Below are 23,471 nucleotides of genomic sequence, written 5' to 3' on the forward strand. Positions count from 1 at the left end.
AGAAAATAAATACATCAAATTATTTTATAACAGACGAGTCGTTTAAAAGAATGTTTATAAGTAATTGCATTTTCGTTGCAATATTACGTGAAAAATAAAATATAATACGTTGATCAGAGAAAGAGAGACAGATATTCCATTTAAAAGAAAGTCTGGGTCCAATCGTTACCTATTTATAAAAGGACTGCAGTCTGCCGGGTCCACCGAATTGCATTTAAATTCCAAGTGATATGGTAATCGAGAATCTTTTGAACCCTTATAATGTGTGCAGTGTGCACTCGTTCCTATTGTTTGCAAGTCAGTGTAACGTCATTTGAGTGGTCGAAAGAACTGTGTGTGCCATACACTAATGTTTCTGCCAAGGCAGCGTGTGAACATCTGACGGAAAACGATGGTTTGAATAAAAATCTGTATCAACTAGGAGACGAACATATTAGGTACGCGCAGTTTTATACAATAATAAGCGTTGGCCATTTCCACTTGAGAGGTAATCCAGTCTTTACGAGTAAACTTTTAAATGCCACGCAAAAACTTTTAAACGTAACCTCACTTGAATGATACAATGTAGTATTAGTATTATGGGTGTTATATAGACGAAAGCAGATATTTTTTTATTTGATCCGTTGTGCTGTTCTGTATGGTAATATTAATAATAATGTTATTGAATAGGTTCATAATTCTTTTAAACTGTATCGTGTTCAAGCGAGAATGATTATTTTTATCGTAGGTCTGTTGATAATTATTTAATGTACGAATATCATCATATTATAATCATAATAACGACGACTAGAGGGGATTGGAGAACAATACTAACTACTGAGTTCGATTAAATTGATAAGTTTTTGGTCGTAGAGGGGGCGTTAAATGTATTATATCAGATTGTACGTGTATAATAACAGGAATCGAATCTACTATACAACAATTTTGTTTCAAAACTCGAGAGCAATCGAATTAAGTATTTCCCAACATCCCAAAACAATCTCATCCGCTTCTATTTCGCCACAAAATTTCAAGTTTCCTTTTCGTTTTAATGAAACATTGTAAAACTTTATCAGTAATTATCACTCTCTATTATACCAATAAATATGATGATGATAATGATGATAATGATGATAATAATAATGATAAAATAATAATTCTAAAGTAATTATTACGTTAAAAAATAAAAATATTTATATAATATACATATTGATATACCTAAAAGTATTATGTATATTTGAAGTGATAGAACAGAGTAGAATAGTGTCATAATCCCGATAAATAAAAAAACACATTTATTTGAAATTGTAAACGAATTTATTGCGTCGAGAAAAAAATAAAATAATTTTCAGAAGGGTCTAAATAAATATTGGAAAACATTTATTTTTTTATTTTATCTAGAATGTTCAATATTCATGTTATATCCAACTTATAAAGTATTATATGTATTGAATTTCATACAAACGTAGGTTTAAACAGATTGTTTATTGTATCATATTATACGAAGGTACGAATTATATTATTGTGTGTAGAAAAAAACAACAAACTCAGTTCAATAAACAGACGCGTACCTACTCTTTTTATAAAATATATTACATTCTACAATATTGGAAATTTGTATCATACTTATAATAACGGAACACGTCACGATGGTTATTATAACATATGAATAAAATAATCTTTTCAAAAATGGAATACCTAAAAATAGAGCCAGCTTTTCAAGTATAATTACGTCGTATAATCCTTACTATGCACAAATTACTAATATAAAATACATATATTTAAAAACATTTTAATTAGAATAAATTCTTGAGTTTTTATAGGTAGGTATGTTGAATATTAAAATACGAAAACGACCGTGTTGTGAGGTAATCTAGATTTATTTATCAAAAATGTAATGCTAAAGCGCAATGTTCATGTTTCTGTAAATTATCTAGTGGTTAATGAGATTAAAAAAAGTAGATACAACTATAACAATAAAGAAAATGTGTTCTGCATAAACCAGTAAGTGAATTTTTTATGACTCAATCGGTTGTTGTATGTAAAACAGGTATATCATACAGTTGAAAAAACACTACATAATGATGTAAAATTAACACATACACCATATTGCGTCAAAATAAACATTATTATGAATACCTAGTGTAAACGATATATTATTATTATATATTCCGAAAAAGAACTTGCAGTGAAAAATCAGACAGAAAAAACGAGAGTTGAAAAAATTATCAAAACAAAAAGCACATACAGCATTATTTTTTTATATATTTATATATATCGAAAAACAATTCTTTAGTATGAAATTTATTGAATTCATTAACGTCTTTAACAGTTTTATAATGAAATAAACCATTTTTTTTAACAATTAGCGTTAAATCATATTTTTTTTTTTTACATATTTATTTTGATTTGTACAATCTATAACAGAAATTTACAATAAGCACAGTGGAGGTTTATATAGTAGGAAGTGGTTGGATTGGTTGATAAAGCTATTCAGTAATAGCACTTCATGGCGAGATAGTTGGGAATTGTGATTAGTGGGCTAGTTAACTTGTCCACTAATAGATCACGACACCACCTACGTTTTAAACGTCGGTCAAAACGTTAAATAATTAAAATTATTTTTTATTAATTAGGTATTACACAGTTTCTTATTATTTTTAGATATAGTGAAATAAGCTGATCTCTCTACTAGACTTATAAAAAAATCTTTCGTTTTTGTAGACACTTTGAATCATATGTAGATTATATAGAAACTACTTTATACCAGATCAATTAAAACTTTTACTAAAATGTAGTTACACTGACTTTTTTTAGAAATCGAACTAAAACAAACCGGTCTTAACTTAAGTTTATTAATTAATATATTGTACTTTTAATTTTTATCATTTCATGTGTCATCATTAAATTGTATCATATAAATAAAATCATTCTTACTTAATATTAGTTAATATGTATAAAAACAATGCTACCTACTTAGTACTTATTTGATTTTAACAAATAATAAAACATCATGAGGTTAATAATTTATTTAGAAATAATAAGTCTCGAGATAAATGTACGAATAACTTTAATAATAGGCAGTCATAAAACAATTTAAAATGTTGATTAAATTATTTAGTTTTATCGGTACTTTTTACTAAAAATAAATGAAAATCAACATGTTGTAGACTAATTGAAATTTATTTATTAAACATTTCATACAAAAGTACAGTGTTTGTGTTTCTGAAATTGAATTAATAATCAATGAGATCAAAAAAAAATATATATATATAAAATTAAGATAATGTAAATCTCCACACTAGGCAATTACCTCGACGCAGCCTAATACTATATCATATTAATTTTTGATAATTTTCCATTCAATAATAAATCATCGCAAAATGATTTATAAACAATTTATTTTTTTTTATTTATTATAATTAAAGAGTTTCAGCATATTTACGTGGTATTAAAAGTGTTTGCCTTGTACAATTTTGATAGCGTAAATATAATTAATAATAATTTCTATAACATAATATAGGTAATATTGGTAATTTTGACAATCAATATAAAAACGCAAACCTATGATAACAGTTTAAATATTTCAATTAGAGGGTATGATAGGTAGGTAGTATAGTGGATAAGATTTTATATTTAACAATCGGTATTGTGTAAAGATAATAAATTATGGAGAGATAGAGCCTTTTTTGATTAGTGCACGATTAATTCTATCTTAAAATTTTTTTTTTACTAAGAATTATCTAAAATGGATATTATCATATACGTATACGAAATTTATATTAAATTTATAACAAAATTCTATAAATAAAGAAGTTGTGAACATTATTCTAATGTAATAGTTATACAACAACAACTGTCCGTTCGTTTTTATTTTAAAATCTTTAAATATTGTATAACCAAGTGATCACGAGTATTAAATTCTAGTCATTTTGAAAAAAAAAAGATCTGATGGACTATAACCTTTAAACCTCCCCTCCATAATGAAGTCACCCAGTGCAATATTATTATATGGTTGGTGAATTATTTTACATACAACGGTTATTATAATTACGTCCAGTTGCAAATGTGGATATTTTTAATATTTTGAAATACTTTGTTCGAATATGACGTGATTGTCATTTGCCGTATTCCTTTCCTACTGCTAAATTGAAGTTTGATGTGGATTATCTAAATTAATTATGTAATATGCTAAAATATGTACGCAATACTATACATTGTGACACAACACAAATATTTACCATAACTATTTTAACTTGGCTGTCGAAAATTGTATACCACACATATCGAAATAAAACTATATTTAGTTTTAAATAATATAATAATCTGAATAGTTATTTATTTTGAAATCAAATGTAAATAACATTTAGTTTTAATTAGATCGGTAAACATATTATTATATTTTCTAAAATATTCGTAACACGTGTTTAATTCAAGTATATTGAGTGTAATTATAATTTGCTTTGATGATAAACTCAAATATTCATCAGCCGATGATTTAACTTGAAATGTTTTCCACTAAAATTCAAGTGAAATGTCTGTAAATATGCGTTTCAAATTGTAATTGGATATGATTTTCATGAATATTTTATCCAATTACAACTAGAAACTCAATATATTTACTGACATTTCAACATTTCACGCTGAATATTACACATCCGTACATATTTTCAGTTACACGTTCCTATATTTTAATAATATTGTGTCATAGCTAATTTAAAAATTTACACTGTAATGTTACGTCTGAAATCGCGTAAAAACGATGATGTTGGTGGAAAATACATTAATTTAATATTATTTGTAAACTCATTACCTACTGATGAAAAATGTATTAAAAGTGTGAAACATGATGGTCACTTTGAAATAATTACGGTATCATAAGATATTCATAATAATATAGTAGGTGTATATCATTGTATTATAATATGCTTAATAGTCATATTATCATATATTAAGATGTCGGGCTTAACAGGATGATATGTCATGGAATTAATATACTATGTTATCGAACGACCTAATTTTCTTTTTCTTTAATTTTTTGTTTAAATATTTCGAGAAATATGTTCATGTAAAAAATCATATGCATCAGAGCAACAAAATACTATAGCAGGGTGAAGAACACTTGTTGAACATCCCTCGTCCACCTCTCACGTTCGATTGGCGCTCACCCAATTAATATTTTGTCAGACAGTGACACAAACTTTCATTTCGACTCGACAACATATTATACTTACAAATGTGTGTGTGAGCACATCTTTTGTGTACGATGCATGCCTAATATTGCAATCGTATGCTATAAATTATTTAAGAAGCTGCAGGAAAAAGCTGAGTTTGATATCATCTATTATAATATATTATTTTCTAATGAACTTCAGATTTACGAGACGAGTAGCTAAGGACTAAAATTCTATGCGTATATTATAAATGAGTTAAGGTATATGAAGGCTTATATTCTAAAATATGTAAATTAATTATTCACACATATTATTATTTATTTAAGTTAATATCAAAATAATTATTGATATACCTTTTTAACACTAAATTTTGTTTTTAATTACGATATATTAAAATACTTTTGTCCTAGACTTATTTATTGTAAATTATTATTTTTATTGTTAGATATTTTGTATTTGATGAATTTAATGGAAAAATGGAAAATAATATAAATTCTTTGGGTAGCCATCGCATGGTTCGATGTCAAACAGCTAAAGAGTAGCACACTACTTAACTACTAACTCGCTGTCAAAATAATAAAGAGGCGTATACCCACTTCAATCGTTCCCGTAATTTTACTGTTACCTATACCAAAAAATAAATAAATAAATATATTTCCAAGAATAACCCTCTCTCTTCTTGTCTCCCCCTTGTGATTGCATTATCTGAGCAAACATAGAAATTAAAATTCCCTGGCGTGGCTGATTTAACTATTTAACTAATCATAATAAAGTATATGAAATTTTTAAAAACTCTCAAACATCTTTTTATATAAATTAAAATATTGTATCCACCTACTTTTATATTATATCACTGACTATATTAAATCACAAAACGTTTTTTAAACATCAGATTGTAGAAAAAAATATTAATAGTTTTTATTTAAGCTTAATTATTCCCGAGATTGTATGATACGCAATGACAATCAGTTGCAGTAATAATTTGTGATGAGTTTCACAATGCTATGAACAACATCCTTAAAACATAATTTAATATTATACACATAGGCATCTTGCATTCTTGCATGGCCATCATTTCTTGGTCTGTGACTTAGACCGGTCTAACTATGCTGCCAAATAAAAAAAATCCCATCAGAGATTCTAAAATATTTTTTTTTCATTTATAATAACTAATAATGAATCACTGGTCGACACCTAAAGCACTGTTTGATAAAAAGGACATTTGGACGAAAAACAAAATTTGATTTTAAGTCAAAGCAAGTATACGTCCACAATCCACACCCGTCCACCATCTAGCTAACTCCTGAGTGGTTCTCATGGGGTAGGAAGTATTTGCGTGATTTAATTTACATAGTGAATCGAAATGAAACAAAATTATTTGTGTAAAAATATTACAAAACTATGCAGTTTTCCAAATAGTGCAAGCCGCATGCCCAACGTTAAGAATAGTTATTCAATTGAAGTAAAAGTAATGAAATTATGGTAATAATAGTAACAATTAACAGTAAAAAAGTTATATACTGCATAAACCAGTACAGTGGGTTTCATATAACTCGATTTAGTGTCGGTATGCAAACCTGCAGATGCATCATATAGGAGAAAAAACACAGCAAAATATATATTTAATGATGTAAAATCAACGCATACATGCAGTACCACACAATACACATAAATAGAGTAAACAATATATTATTATTATTAAATATACCCCGGAAAGGGAACTTGCAGTAAAAAGTTCAGACTGAAAAAAACGAGAGATGAAAAAATGTCAACGAAAAATAAAAACACGTATAATATAATGCTTTTTAAATGTGTTTATTAAAAATATATACTAGGGAAACATCAAGCGAATGCACTTTAAATCATTGAAAAAAACAATTTATATTTACGTATCCATTTTTTTTTCGTTTCCATTTAAATTCGAAGAATGGGAAGTTATGCTAACGCAGTCTCATCCTTCCACTCTCACACACATCCATGTTCATGGGAACTAAACAGGAAAAAAAATTGCTCGAAGAAAAATAACACATTTTTTTATCCACCAACGTTTCATTACAATTTTTTTTGTATTTAATAAAACTTGATAATATCATCATATATTTTATTTGTATTTGTTTTGTCTTAATACACTCCGATAAACATTGATATGAATAGTAGATGAGATATTCCAGAATAAAATATTATAACCCAGATAAATGTGTGTTTGTACATTTAATCGTCAAGCCACATATTATTTGGAATATATCATATTTTATGTGTGCTGAAAAATTTTAGAACAATGTGTATTTTGTTCACTTAACTTAAAAGTAAACAACGGTAGAAATAAAAATCTTTTAAACAAAATACTAGCGTCATAAAATATTTCATAAATGACTAATCAAAAAAAAAAAAAGGCAAAGTTGCAAAATAAAATTTAATACACCTCAAATATTTCAAACATATTTCAATATACACATTATTTAGGTATTACACTATTATGTTCTATGGTGTTTATTTTAAAATGCGATAGAAACTTATTGATAATAATTATCGACAGCTAACACTGGTTTTTTTTAAACTCAAGTCTATAGTTACTAGTTAGGTACATATTTTTATTTTCAACCCAAATGATCTGATATTTGACTACCGCAGTATACCTATTATCTGTAAGACTGTGAATCACGTCCTATCAAATGTTGATTACATTAACAATATTTTTTCAAGGCTGAATATTTGCATGGAGCATGATTTAATTTAAATATTAGATTAAAAAAAAAATCTATTTCAATATCATTAATCTCACAACGTGATTATTGTTATATAGATTTGTGAAAAATACATTTGTGAAAAAATTATAATTGTATCTTGTTTTAATTCTATTAGCATTTGAATTATGATTAAATTTATAAGACACAATATTTTCACTATTGAGTATTATAATTAAAAATAATTGGACTAATTCCCAACAAGTTTTGATGTTATATAGCATTGGTCCAACTTCTTAATATTCTTAACTCAGTATTTCCAAACTTATCTTAACCTAGAATTCCATAAATAATTTGCACTGCCAAAAACCTAACCATTCACTGAAATATTTAATTTATAATATTAAATGAAAATTATAGCAAGGAAACATTTTATAAAGAAGTATACGTATATAAACAAACACAAAAAAGGAATCTAAAATTACGAATTACTCGGTTAAAATATTGTTGTTAATTGTTATTGCAATTGTTTCAACATTGTTTTTTTTTAAATATTTTCGAATTGTGATATGTCATGATGTGTATTTTTTACAGGATGGCCTTCGGAGAAGAATGGACAAGTTGAAAAGTTCGATCGAAGAAGCCAATTTGGCCGTCGACAAAGAGAGAGAGAAGAATGTCAGTCTATTGCACATGATTTTCCCGCCAAACATTGCCAAACGGCTTTGGCTCGGTAAATACAACAGTTTGTTATTTTCTATTTTATTTGTTTATAGTTAGTGAACTCATCATATGCTTGGATCTTAACCTCTTTCAAAAAAAAAAAAGCATAATCACAAACCTTTGTCCATTTTGTTTGTAGTACCCGCTGTATTATGTTTCATATTATAACATATTATGTAAATACTCCTTTGACAGGTTACTGCTGAACATTTACGGACCCGGTGTATTCTTTAGAGATCGGGATGGCAAAAAAAATTACAACAATTTCATAATAATATATTAAACCAGTGGTTTCCAAATTGTATTAGGTGACGGCGCCCTTTTTTGAAATAAGGGGTTTACACAGCACCCCTCCATAAAAAGAAATAAAAATCATAAATATTTATAATAAAAAACATTATGAAAATATCCATTTAATTATAATTATACATAATTCATAAGACATTAGTTAAGATTTAGGTATATATTTATTTGAATATAGTAAATTAATTTGATGGATGATAATATTCTATGGAAGCTCAGTGACCCTGTGAAGATACTGCGGCGCACAATATGGGAACCGCTAGATTAAACAATATAAGATCGATTTCATAGTATAGATGATATTATTATTAAATAGCTATATCTTTACACGAATAAATAAGTTTCAATCAACTGTTTAAAATATTTTGTGCTTACATTGAAGTAGATATATTATATATAGATAAATTATATTTTTCTGGGAAACTATAAGTTAATGCAGTAAGATATCGGATTTCTAAATTGCAGTTCACATTTTAGCATGCATTATTAATATGAAATAAAAATAAATAATAAGATATAGATTAAATTATGAAATAGTAAGTTGTATTACCGATTCAGGTACTCAAAATTATATACCTGTCTAATGTTTGTATCAACAAATTTGTATTTGTGATATTACGTGCATCGAATTTCATTAGTGCATTTCCAAATTATAAATATAAAAGTCAGAAAAACAAACGCTTATTGGATATAACCATGTGAAAATTACCGCTGTTATCATATAACTGTATATACCTAATTATAATTTATCATAATTTAGAGTTGTTCAGCTGTTGTAGGTTTTGTTTACTGTACAGTTCTACATCAAATTATTATTATAAATATTATAATAACTTACGCAACCGCCAATACAATGGTTATTTCATTAAAGTTTTTTTTTATGATTGAGCGTTGATGAATAGGGGGAGAGAAGTCGTGTCATGTGATTTGGGCATTTGGGTAAATATATACTATGCTCCTCATCCTATATCTGCCAAGATGCTGTAAAATATTTGGCAACAAAAATATACCCTAAGACCTACGTGAATTTAACCAGCCGAACATTCTTTGCAATATTATCTTCAAAAACACTAATAATAAGCTACCATTATAACAATAATTATAACAAATCGTAAAAACCTATATACTCCGAATATTGTGTGGGCATGGCTGCTTATGTATAGCCTACAACACAGTACAACTGAATAGTTTGATATATTTTTAAGTGTTTAGTTTTTATTGCCATCTCGGCGTCTAATGTAAAATATTGAAATAGATAATGGGTGGTACGTATACTAACTTAAAACTATAATACAATTTATAAATTGAATTATAACATTTGTTAAGTATTTTTTAATGTGTTTAACGGTAGTGGATTTTATATTTTTTAATTTGAATGGTGGTATAATTATGTACTTATATAATCAGCAAAAAAAAAAAATAAATAAATAATAAAAATTAAACCAATTAATTAATAAATTAAATCAAAAATAAAGATTTAGTCTTAAAGTAGTGTCACTCGATGCTCCCTTCTATCACGCCTTATAATTTTCCTAAAATTTACTTATTATACATTCAGTAAATTTTATCAATTGAATACAGATTGTAAACATATTTGTTTTAAAAAAAACTCAACTGGACATAAAGCTAAATATAATATCGACGAAAGTGGTTTGGCGTGGCGCGTTGGCTGCAACCAATCATGGATTGCGACTGAGAGTAAGTAACAGCCACAGCTACTAGCTCCCAGATGGGTGACCACCTGGGTTCATAGTAGTTAAAAACCTTGCCACACATACACGTGTTTGCTACCTACCGTAACAACCGTAAAAACAAGCTATCGTACCAAAACCTTACCCCTACCACAGTTAATAACCCCAACAGCTAATGGCCTTAGTCACCGGGCTTAAGATCAACGAAAAAATAAAAAATATCCACGAAATTAATGTAATTCCATATAATTTTAAAGGTGACATTTTAAATCCAATAAAAACTCTCTGAATTCAAACTGTTCCGTTTTCGATGGCAACTTTGCGAGTCAGGGAATTAGTTTTATATGTATAAGTTAAATTATATAAAAATAAATTGTATTATCCAAAATGTTTCTAAGGCTAAGGCGTATTCTAAAAATTCAATAAAACTGATGACTTTCGATATAAATTAATATAATATGATCGTCAGACACAAGGAAGTACGTACTTATAAAAATATGCAAAACAATAATGTGTAAAACATTAAAGCAACTATAAATGTAAAATGTATACCTCTGTTATACACATTAAATTGAATAGGTAGCTCGTCATTATATAATATTTTAATTCACATAAATTACACGTTTAGGCATTTGAAACATGACGTGACTTGTATAACCTGCATGTATCGAAACGGAACTAGTCAATATAATTCACATAATATAAGATGTACTTAATAATTATGATTATATACCTCAAGAAACTACATTTTAAACATTCTATGAATTGCTATATTTGAAAATGCAAATCTTAATACTATATTCACATTCATGGATCAGTTGGAATCACTGTATATTCCGATCAAGTGTAGGTACCGAATAAGTTACGTTATGAGTTTATGACATATTATAACTCGAAACATATGAAAATTATTTTTTTATCACAATATATAATTTTAAACCATTTAAAACTAGATTTATTAAATGATAATTTCAGATATTAAATAATTTTCTTATGATTTTTTTTAAGCTAAAACAACTTGTCTACTATCAAACATTACTGTCCCATGAAGTCAGATAATCACAATCTTACGATAATAATTATTTTATTGGTAAATGTCCATAGGTTTTTTTTTTATTAAAATGGAAAAATAACTGTACCTGCTTCATGCTTGTATTCAAAACAAACAATAGGCGTTGTATGAAATGCGTTTTATTAGATACTAGAATAGTATAAGGCATCATGGTCATACTTCTAGTCTGTTCGTATTATTAATATATAAGCATTTTCTAAAATGCTCAATTCCCATACAATCCTATATAATGCTTGCTTTACTATGCTAATTACAGTGGTTCAAATTATTTTCTTCTTATTTATCCCAGAATATATTCAGTCATTAGAGAAATTTTATATTTACGTTATAAGATGTAAAGTTATTTTTTAAATAAAATGTATTTCTGCAGTAGTTAAAAAGATGATGACACGGCGATATGTATAGGCAAATTAGCTACACTCCGGTGTTGGAAATATTTTTCTGACATTTTGTATAATATGATTAAATTATTCAAATCCAAACCATGGTAAAATTAATATACTACAGTTTAAAAGTACTAGGAAATTATTATATAAATTTTATAATTTTATCATATTATGAACATTTCCCTTAAGTTATAAATATCGAGTCTAACTACCCTATGTTCCCTTTTCAGTCAATTAATTATTGAAATCATTATAATGATGATGCTTATCGCATTGTGTAAATATTGAATTTGTACTTTTGGATATAATAATTATATTATATAATAATACAATTTTAAAATTGTTATAAAAAAAAATTTAATTGGGGAACTTTGATTTGGAAAAAAACAATAGTGAAGTAAATAATGTTACAATCAATTCAATATTAAGTTAAATTCTTTAACGTAATTATTAACTTTTTACGCGAGTCTTCGTGCACTTATATTAAACCCTGATATTTCAGAGACTGAACTTTTTGAAATTTATATAATATTCCAATATTTTATGGATATTAAAATAATTTTTAATTTTAAATAATTTTATCTCCACCATGTCGTTCGTAGATTCATAATTTTTTTCATATACTTTTGTTAACTATAGAGTGTGAGCTATTACTATTCAACGAATATTATGACAATCATTCGTTATAATCTGGAAAACACCATTGTCATTTCATTTTTATTAGTTTACCGTTCATTTGAAATGTTTCAATAACAGTTACTTATCTATTTTAGTTAGTTTGTTCAACCTCCGGAGCATCTATTGATATTTTATGTGAGGATTAATTTGAAAATCAATTATCAAGTTTTTAATATTTTTCATGGTAAACTTATTTTTCATATCGAATTAAAATATCTAAACAATATTACAAGGCATTTTTTGTAAGTACTGCAATAATTTTATAATTTATTGTTTTTAGTATTATGTTTATTACGCGTGACAACACAACCACGGATATGAGTCAAGTGTAATTTATGACATTATATATATCAAAATTCGGATTTTATAATAAGATTTACAGGGATAAGAACTACAATTATTTTATTTTTTAATTTATTTTTATTTTTTTGTAAAAAATGTAAAAATATTTTATTTAATTTAATTATTTCCAAAAATATTAAAGATAGCCATTTTGTAAAGTTTATTTTTCTGAAAATATTGACGTTTCAAAATTTTATTTTCATTAATTTCCTTATTTTTAATATTTTTCTAGTTTTGAAGAAATAAAATATGATTATAATTTATAACTATTAGGAACACGGAAGGTATTCGGCCAGCTGTATGGGAATGTACGTGGCGCGGCGGGTCACATGTTTGATAACATTACGGTGTTAAATAATTCGCAATTTTTCTCGAAACTAAAAAAAAATATTAAAAATTAGGAAATTAATAAAAATAAAATTTTTAAACGTCAATATTTTCAGAAAAATAAATTCTACAAAATGGCTATCTTTAATTTTTTTGGAAATAATTAAATAAATATATATATTTTTTAACTTTTTTACCAAAACATTAAAATCAATTAAAATATGAAATAATTGTAGTTTTTATCCCTGTGGGTCTTATTACAAAATCAGAATTTCGATATCACCATTATTTCGGGATATATTGCAATGGGTAAATCCTCACGGGACACCCTGTAGGTATATATTTACTGAGATTTAAAAAGAGATATTATGATATCTTGACAATTACTGGAACATAAAATTGGTTGTTATAAAAATATAAAATGATAAAGCCATCAGTGACTTTAAATATTATCAAGATGTGATTCTTCGATGTTGTTTACTTCCTGCTCATATATGCCGAAAGTGTCAATCAAACGCGATTTAGTCGATTAATTCATAACGTGTAATTGGAACTTATATCCAGAAGAATAAAACACATAAAACTTTTGTAACTATTATATCATAAATCACAATTATCTCGACCAATTAATTATTTTATCAGAAAAAATATGAATTTGAAACTATAACAGAGTGACAAATTATGCATTTCGGCAACCGCTACGTGAGTCGATCGTTATTGTCACGCCTACAACACGTCGACCTCTTTTCCTGACGAGTCCGTCGAAACTGGTCGGATTTTTTTTACGAAAAATTATTTTTTGTAAGACTTAAATATAAAAAAAAAATAGTAATAATAATAAATAATAATATATTTTGATCCCTATAATTATTTTAACATAATAGTATTGCCACAACTGTAAATAGAAATAAAATAATAATATATTTCATACATCACTCTTTTCTATTTATAATATACCTACTACCATACTACTAGTGTAAAGTTATCGCATGTCTTGAGCGTGTAACCCGTGGCAACGAGAGTGGAAATAAAGAAAAGAGAAAAACTGCTCTAACGAAGGATATTTCCTTCGTTTATATATATATATATATATATATATATACCTATATATTTATATAACAGATGATGGAAATGAAAAATATACTGTAGACCTGCAACGGCTTAGTCGTATTCCGCGCAAGTATATATTATAATAGTATATATCGTTATAGGTAGATTGTACAGGCATGTGTACAGGATGTTACACAAGGTATGCTCACGTCCGTTATATATCCTTTAATTATTAGGCTTTTTTACATATTGTGTCTGGTGTTTTTTGAATACTTACTAAACATGCAATAGTTAACTATTTTTGAATAACTTTACATTTGTTGACATTCGGGAGAGCCCGATTTCACGACAATACATATTATTATGGTTTTTTTTTTCAAATTAAAATCTCTCCATTCCGCTATAAGATATTAAAGTATAAGACCAATAGCAAGCTTATGAAATCGTTTGTTTATCTTGGTCAAATTTCAACAATTTGTGGTTCTGAATATTATAGAACTGTATGCACTGAAAAAATATTCAAATTCTTATTTTATATGCGTTTATATTGAAAAAATGAAATTCTTGTATTCAATTAAAATGACGTGTGCATTACCATGATATATACTCGATCTCGTGACATGCGTATGCAAATCTAAGATATTTAAGTATATTTGAAAGTTTGTAAAACAAAAATAATTTCACAATCGAAGGATGATAATTAGGAAATTTTATAATAACAGGCGATCACCGTAAAAAAATTTCGAAGACTGTATCGTCGATTATCAGCAGTGTATTATTGCTTTGAAAAATAAAAAATTACTCCATTCGGTGAGACAAAAAGTCATAAAACGCCATAGTGGCGTGCGTGACGTCGGCGTGAACCTATAACAATATACTATAATAAGTCTATAGACATTGAGTAAGTGTGTAAGACAATGGAAAATTCACACGCATCTAAAGACGATTAATCCGTTAATGGGCATTAAATGGCATCAATAAAATTGGTACCTACATATTTTTTAACATTGGTATAGTAAACGAGTTAGCAGCTTATAGATTTGAATAGTAGTTCAGACCTACAGTGGAGGATTAAATTTACGAGATTCTAATCGATGTCTAATGTCTAGTTATTATTAATATGGTAAATTTTATCAAGAATAAAAAAAAAAACTAAGATTTAATAACAAAAATAATAATTTACCGATAATCTGTCTCGATGTTTCTGTTTTTGTCACGTCAACTCGGTGTTCTTATATCATTACAATTATTATCAATTTATCATATTATTTGGATTTTAATATTATAATATAATATACAAAATCGAATTTAAAATACTAAATTATCCATTAATCCCAAGTGATTTCAAGCGTGTGTTTTGTATTATGTAACGAGTTCAATTTGATATGATTCAAAGGAAATTCGATTTACGGAATTCCCGCAATTGTATCACTGAATTATTATATTTTGTTCTATATTTTGATTGCCAATAACATACTACCTTCATACTACCATCAGTAAAGTTATGATTATAGTATTATAGAACTAATGCAATAACTGCAAACTAGAACGATAAGTCTAGGATATTCATTACTGCATGAATTATTTATATATTTAAATAACTTACACACTCACGTTTATTTGCAAATAATTGATCGAGGTGGCCCCGTGGACATGCAGCTGTAGTAGTGGTGTTGTCTGCAGGAAAATTAATAATCCTCTGTCACATTTCTTTAATCATATGATATATTTTGGAATGTATAATGTTATAGAATATTTATCATTCGATAAATGTGCGCGTCTTGCGGTAAAACGATCACGTCGCAGCTGCAGTTAATAAATAAAATAGAAGGGGAAAAAAACGGAAGACTTCGTCATTATAACGCTAATAACGCCGATTTTAATTACACTCTCAGGCTTATCAGTCATATTTGACTCGAGAATAAATCATAAAACTGTCGGGACCACTACGGTTTATCACAACACGAACGTTTACTAATAGCCAACGATATTTAAGTTATTGTTGTTGTTGTTGTTGTTATTATTATTTTTTGATAAAGATGTTTAATGTTTGCCAAAATCTTATATCTGACAAACAAAATAATTTCATCGAAATCGAATTTATTTATTTATTCTTTTGATCAGTTGTATAAGAATATGCAAATAAATTATATTTGCATATGCAGGGTAATTGGTGAATAATCATCTATGTTTCGTCCTTTTAAAATGTATTTATTCAAATTCTGATTTTTTTTTTTTATGCTCAAAATTATACGAGCCGAATTTAAGATGATATTTTTAAATACCTTTGAGCTTTTAAAAACAAGAGAAGTATCATGTCTACATATTTCTTTTAGTTTCTGAGTGGAGCGATGAATGTATTGATTTTATGATGATGTGTTATTTTTTTATTTTTTTTTTTTGTTTTACTTACAAAATATTGAACTTCAGAATCTCTTTTGTCTGCAAAATTTAATCCAGGTGATTTATTTGAGGCCAAAATTAAAAACTCATAGTAGTTTTTAAAATTGTAGAGAAAAAATAAACAATAAACAAAAATTTTGATTGAAAATCAGTTTTAACAAAATTTATTTTGATATTTTTTATCAAACAAAAAACTAGTTTATTTATATACTTAAGATATAATTGTTATTTATAGCTATAACAAATTTTAAATCTTTATTAGGTATAATTGGTTCGTTGTAAATTTTTTTAAATAATTGTGAGACGAAGGACAATTAATATTTCAACACATAAAAGCTATAGAATTGTATAATTTTCTTTGGAATACATAATACTTCAAATTTTACTAGTAAATTAAACTGCGCCATATAATTGAATATGGAAATATACAGAGTGAATCGTGTTCATCCCCATTTTTTTTAAATATCCTCATTTTTTTTGTGTGTATGTTGCTAATAAATACAATAATTTTGAAAATTTAAATGCATCAAGATTCAAATGCACTTGATTTTTAACTAAATCATTAAATTATGATATAAAAATATAATTACTATTTACTTAGGATAATAAAGTGCTTTAGAATTTAGATGTTTTACAAAACAAAGGTAATAATTAATCTAGTTTTTTTTACTCTGACAATTTTTAAAAGTTTAATAATATAGAACCAATTCGTTCGAAATTTGAATACATAAAAAAAAAATGTCTCATTATCAAATTACAATCTTAAATGACAATGGTTCATATTCCAAAAACCAAAGTTTCTAACGCCAAAGAGTAGATAATAGGTACTTGTTATTTTTATAACTGCACTTAATTTGATATTAATTTAAGAATTTTAAATAATGGTCCTTGCATATGTTTGAAAAAATTCCAAACATTTTAATTTGAATAAATTAAGAAATAAATTAAGAAAAATGAGAGTGGCATATTTGGCGAATCAACATGTTTATACAGCCTAATTTTTTTTTTTTTTATTTAATCAAGTTTTATTTAAAAACATTATTATGTTAAGTTTATATATTTTACGACCGAATTATTAAATTGTAGCATACATTTTATCAGATAGATTTAATTGCACTTAAATGCATATAAAGTTATTGAACTGTATAAAATGGCCTCAAAGAAAATTGAGTATTAGTTAGTTTACTTGAACTTATTTACTTTTATAGTTATTATACAGGGTCCGTCAGAACAATCGCATTTTTTTCAAAATTATGCTATGCTCAAAGTAATTCCAGTAAAAAAATTTTTATTACACCAAAAAATGTATACGCATTTGCAGTTTTTTTATATGTAACAAAATTTAGGTTTTGAAAATAATGTCAGGTATATATGGGGCCCTTAAACCACAAAGTAGGGATGCAGGCACTCGCGAAACGATCCTATCGCGTCGATCAGCATCTGTCCCAAAACTTTTCTCACCACTTGAGTGATCTCGTTTTTCAATTTATCAAGGGTTCGTGGTTTGTATTGATAGACTTTTGATTTTATGTGACCCCACCAAAAAAAAAAATGCATGTTGTCAAGTCAGGGGAGAAGGGGGCCACGTAATTTCCCCAAAACGCGAAATGAGCCATATGTATGACATTATTTTCAAAACCTAAATTTTGTTACATATAAAAAAACTGCATATGCGTATGCATTTTTTTATATAATAAAACATTTTTTACTGGAATTAATTTGAGCGTAGCATTATTTTGAAAAACACGCGTTTTTTCTGACGGAGCCACCCTGTACTATTCAAGATTGAAATTTTATTGGTAAATCCAAAATCGTATATATGAATAATAAATTTTGTTTTTAAGTTTGAATTGCCAAGCGATAAAATTATGTATACCCATAAATCATATGTAGCTATCCTCTCCTCGCCTATAAGGCGAAATCACTTTAGTGATAAAAAAATTAAAACACACAAAACAAATAACTCAAAGCAGTGAGATTATTTTCCGCCATTAAATAATAATGTTGAAAACAATTATTTATAACCTCCGTGACTTTATCGTTCTAAAAACAACGTATAATCATGCACTATAATAATATTACACAAAATCCCAAATCCGGATTAACTAACAAGAGCTTCTATTTTCTACTGACGAACGCAAAGGCACTAAATTTACAAACTGACATCTAGAAACCTTTAGATAAATTTAGTCAACGAGTAGTTAATTTACAGTTAAGACGTGAGCAATTAATCCAAAGATTCAAGTCTTACCTAGATAAATAATCAGATGAATAAAACTATAATTTAAGTAGATAAAACTAATTGCAACATATTTTGATGTAGATTTATATATATATATATATAAATCTTAAATAATTAAATAAATAAATCATGTACATATAATAATATTTCATTGAATATACCCCACCGATCACCATTAATACTACCGCATTTGTTGATCGCGATTTAAAATGTATCCCTGTTAAGATTTCAGAGTTCGGGAAGTAAAACTATACACTTTAGTAATTTATAATAAAGTAGAAGCCGTTTATTAGAAACACTTAGGGACCAAAGTGAAATGTGTCAATTAACCGATTTTTTCTAATTAGTGATTGGTTTGATTTGTAATATTTGTGCTATGAAAAACAAAAAATGAAAAATACGTGAAAAATGTAAGTATGTATGTATAATTTGTATAATTAAAAAAAAAATCTGTACAAATGTATATATTTACTATATTATTTAAAATATTTATCGTTCGAAGTTTTGTTTTTTGCATCAACTACCTCCATGACCATATTTTCATATGAGTTTAATGCTGCTCAAAATTGATTGTCGCACGGATAACTGGTGTATAATATGTCAACTGACCTTTGCCTAGTTGTTTCAAGTAACCGATGTGATGTTTCAATAATCCAATTTATTTTCAATGTTCTAATATACGTCCGGTCCGTACCGGTATATTTTGTTTCAATAACGCGATTGTATCAACTATCATTTTTTTTTAAATAAGCTACTATAGTTATTTAACACATTAAATGTAAAATGTGGTGTTATTTGCTAGAAATATAGTAAAATATGAATAATCTTCTAAGTTAAAATTTTTCTGATTGAAATTAAAAAACAAAAATTTTCTCTTTATATAAATTATAATATTATTTAATTATGGACAAGTTAAAGAAGCTTACACTAAGTAGCTTATAAGATCAACGAAGAGCATAATAATATACAGTTACATGCAATTAAATTCGCATAAACAAAAATAATATTCAACCAACATTTTTGTATCCAATTATTTTATCATCTGGAAATATTGTTTACGTAAATTAAAATTTAACACTAATTTAATTTAAGTTTCACAATTAAATCTTATGCTTTGAATGATGTATGTTATGCACTCTGTGCAATAAATAATTGTAATTGAATTATTCCAATACAATTTCTCAGATCTATCCATTAGATGACTTACTATTTGTTCCTTTTTAATGTCATAAAATATTAACAACGCAATTTGTTTGGACTTGAGTTCTTTTAATTTTATTTGTGTTTTGTTTGTCCGTCAGTGTATTAAAACGTATTTCAACAATACAACCGATAAAAGTTGTCATGAATTCATGATTAAACCAAACTAAAAAATGGAAGCGAAAATTTTTTTTTCAAGTTTAAATAATTATCAGCAGTGAATATTGCATGACATTTTAGTCTGCAGGTAATTTATGGCTCCTCGAGCAAAAAGTTTCAAAAGTGTTTACAGTTTAGTCAAAAAGTAAATACCTATTAAAGAAACAAAATGATTTTATAACGCACAATTTTGCACTTGTTTGGTAAGTAGGTGCAGAAAAAAAAGTTGTACACGACAAATTTTCTTCATCACATCATCTTTAAAGGACTGGTACTCAGCACTGTTAATCGCTACAAAAACTATACAAACGATAGTATTTAGTGTACAATGTCATATATTTTAAATTATTAAAATTTGTTGATAACTTAGACACGTCAAATGTAAAACGCAGTTGTATGGTCTCTGATCGAAAAATAATAAAATATAAGTACATCTCCTCTAATATTAGGTATGGTTATTACAACTACAGAAGCTCTATACTGAAGGCTCTGAACAATAGCCAATGACGTTTGAAAAAAATCGCTACTAACAATTGTCATTGTAATATTGATAAATGTCTTTGTGTGATAATTTTTAGCCCAGATGGTTGGATAATGAACTAGAGAATCGCTATTGTCAGAAATCACAGTCATCTAGAGAATATTATAATTTACAATACTTCTTGAATATCACTTAATGATATACTGACTCCGTTGATCACTCGACTTCTGACGTATAAGCCAAATTATCTAACGCAGCTCAAGATATATAATCATCGATTTGAAAAAAGTTAGCTTCCGTTTCCCCGTCGTTATTGTCCCATTATGCGATAATTCCGGATTAACGAAACATTATGACGCACGGTGTTGCATTTTTTGAAATTTTGAAAAACTAAAATTTTAACCTAATTCATAATATAATAGCTTACATACATATAATACGTTCTTAACATAATTATATAAAATTAAATTATACGTTTAATTTTACTTTTATGCTAATAAAATCTATCACTTCCTATAAGACATTATAATTGCTTAATCGATAAAAAATAATACATAATTTTTATGTCAAATCTATATATTGTTTTAAATAAAATACTATAACAAATCAAAATGAATGTTAAAAATGTAAAAATAAAATAAAATAACATATTGTTTATAATATGCCTATTATATTCACCAATAATGCTTAGGTATTCCTTTTTTTCTTAAATACTCGAGTTATTCAAAATCTTAGTTTCGGAATTTTTGTATACACTTAAAAACCATGTCCTATAGATACAAACTTTGATTTTTTTTCAAATGAAAACCCCACTTCTTACTGTACCGTATATTATTAAACAGGGTATTTTTCTATTTTTGAATTAGGATATAACAACTTTCAAAATGATAACACAATGATTAATTTACTTCAAAAAATAGGGAGTTCTATGAAACAGAAGTTTGTATCTCTACAGGATATTCTGTAAGTGGAACTTACAAAAAAGATTTCAATGATTTAAAATTTGGTCTATGTATATTTAAAAATTCCAAAAATCGTAATATTTGAATAAATATCTCACAAATTAAGAAATCGTTACTACTAATTTTTGGTGAATCACTCATCCTATATTCCTATACAACATTTTTTTTTATTAGCTTCTATGCGATTAACCCCTTCGTACTACGTTAGATAGATGTATTAGAAGATGCGGATTTTGAAGAATGCAATCGATTTGTCCCGCCAGTCATCAATTATTTCTATTACCGTTCATGAGACATCTAACATTGTGCAGGCGTAGAATTTCAATAACATTTCGATTGAATTTTAATCTCTCGGGTTTTGGCCGGTTACAAACGAGTATGTATAAGCCGTTAAGTTTCAACTGTGTATGCGTTTACCATGTACAATGCATAATATAATTTATATTCATTATGCATATAATAATATATTAGATTTTAAACAGTTAGCATAAAAATATTATTATTGTATATTGTCTATTATTTTTGATCGACGCCTTTTTTGGTATTCCACAAACAAATTTCGCTTAAACGATGTAGTGTTGTATACTTATTTTAAAAGATTATTGTAAAATAGAAGAAAAAAGGTGTATGTAAAACAGTGGATGGTAATTTCCTCAGCTGTATGACAAGTAAGAGTTGATTCTTTTCTAAAAAACTTAAATTTTCATCAGTAAAATTATTGTATAAGTCTTATAAAAATATTATATCATACATTTTACAATATTATTATTCAATTATCGTTCATTATTTTAAAATAACACGTATTTTTAATGTCAAATAATATACTAAGCATAACATTGGACCATTATAGCTTATTGATCTGATCACTTGATATATTATATTATAATATATGAACACTGAACGACGCCTCAAAAAAATTAGTATCAAATTTAGTTTATATATTTTAGCTCGAGGATATTTTAATACACACTAATACTGAATAATGAACCGCTGGCTCCAAAAAATTTATTGTAAAAGTAAAATTTTATCAATCGATGATTGTGTTTAAACGGGTATTCCTCTTCAGAATCAATTACGGTTTATCTATAGTTGAAAAGGCAAGCCAATAAAGTAGAATAAAATACATGTCACTGATGAAAAGTAATTTTTTTTTAAATGGTAATTTGCTCTAAATATCTAAAATACTCAAATTTACGAGATGTTTTAAAATACGATGACAGTCGTCAACCTAACCAATATTACTTGCTCTAGAGTGTTTGTTGTCTGGCACATAGTGTTTTGTTTTTAAAAAATATATAACGCACTGCACACACATTATGTTCAAAAAGTTTGCGTAACGTCGTATAACGCGATTGAGATTTGTGGATTTTTTTATTTACGTCCACCGTCCAGTACCTACAGTGCCACTCGGACAGAACGTGTATTTCGCGTTTGTAAAACCGACAGCCGTATTGTATATTATTGTTGTTATTATTATATACACTCGCCGTAAATCAGATCCGTATACAAAATATATCACGAACTTATATATTTTTTATATATAGTATTATATATAGGTGTATATTATTATGGACCTAATTGTACACCCTGAAAGTTAACCGAAACACATCTTATG

At 26.8% G+C, this 23,471-nt stretch overlaps 1 protein-coding gene across 1 annotated transcript in view; it reads left to right on the top strand.

Moving 5' to 3' along the window:
* The window catches only part of Gycalpha99B (guanylate cyclase 1 soluble subunit alpha 2), a 305,824-nt gene that overhangs the window by 216,706 nt on the left and 65,647 nt on the right, over positions 1-23,471 (top strand). The window contains exon 10 of the mRNA XM_089226659.1: positions 8,432-8,570. Coding sequence (XP_089082785.1) covers positions 8,432-8,570 — 139 coding nt within the window. The remainder of the gene's footprint in view (positions 1-8,431; positions 8,571-23,471) is intronic.

Source organism: Diuraphis noxia, unplaced genomic scaffold (assembly GCF_037042655.1).
Source record: "Diuraphis noxia isolate RWA-SAM2 unplaced genomic scaffold, SU_Dnox_SAM2 contig0004, whole genome shotgun sequence".
Classification (NCBI taxonomy): domain Eukaryota; kingdom Metazoa; phylum Arthropoda; class Insecta; order Hemiptera; family Aphididae; genus Diuraphis; species Diuraphis noxia.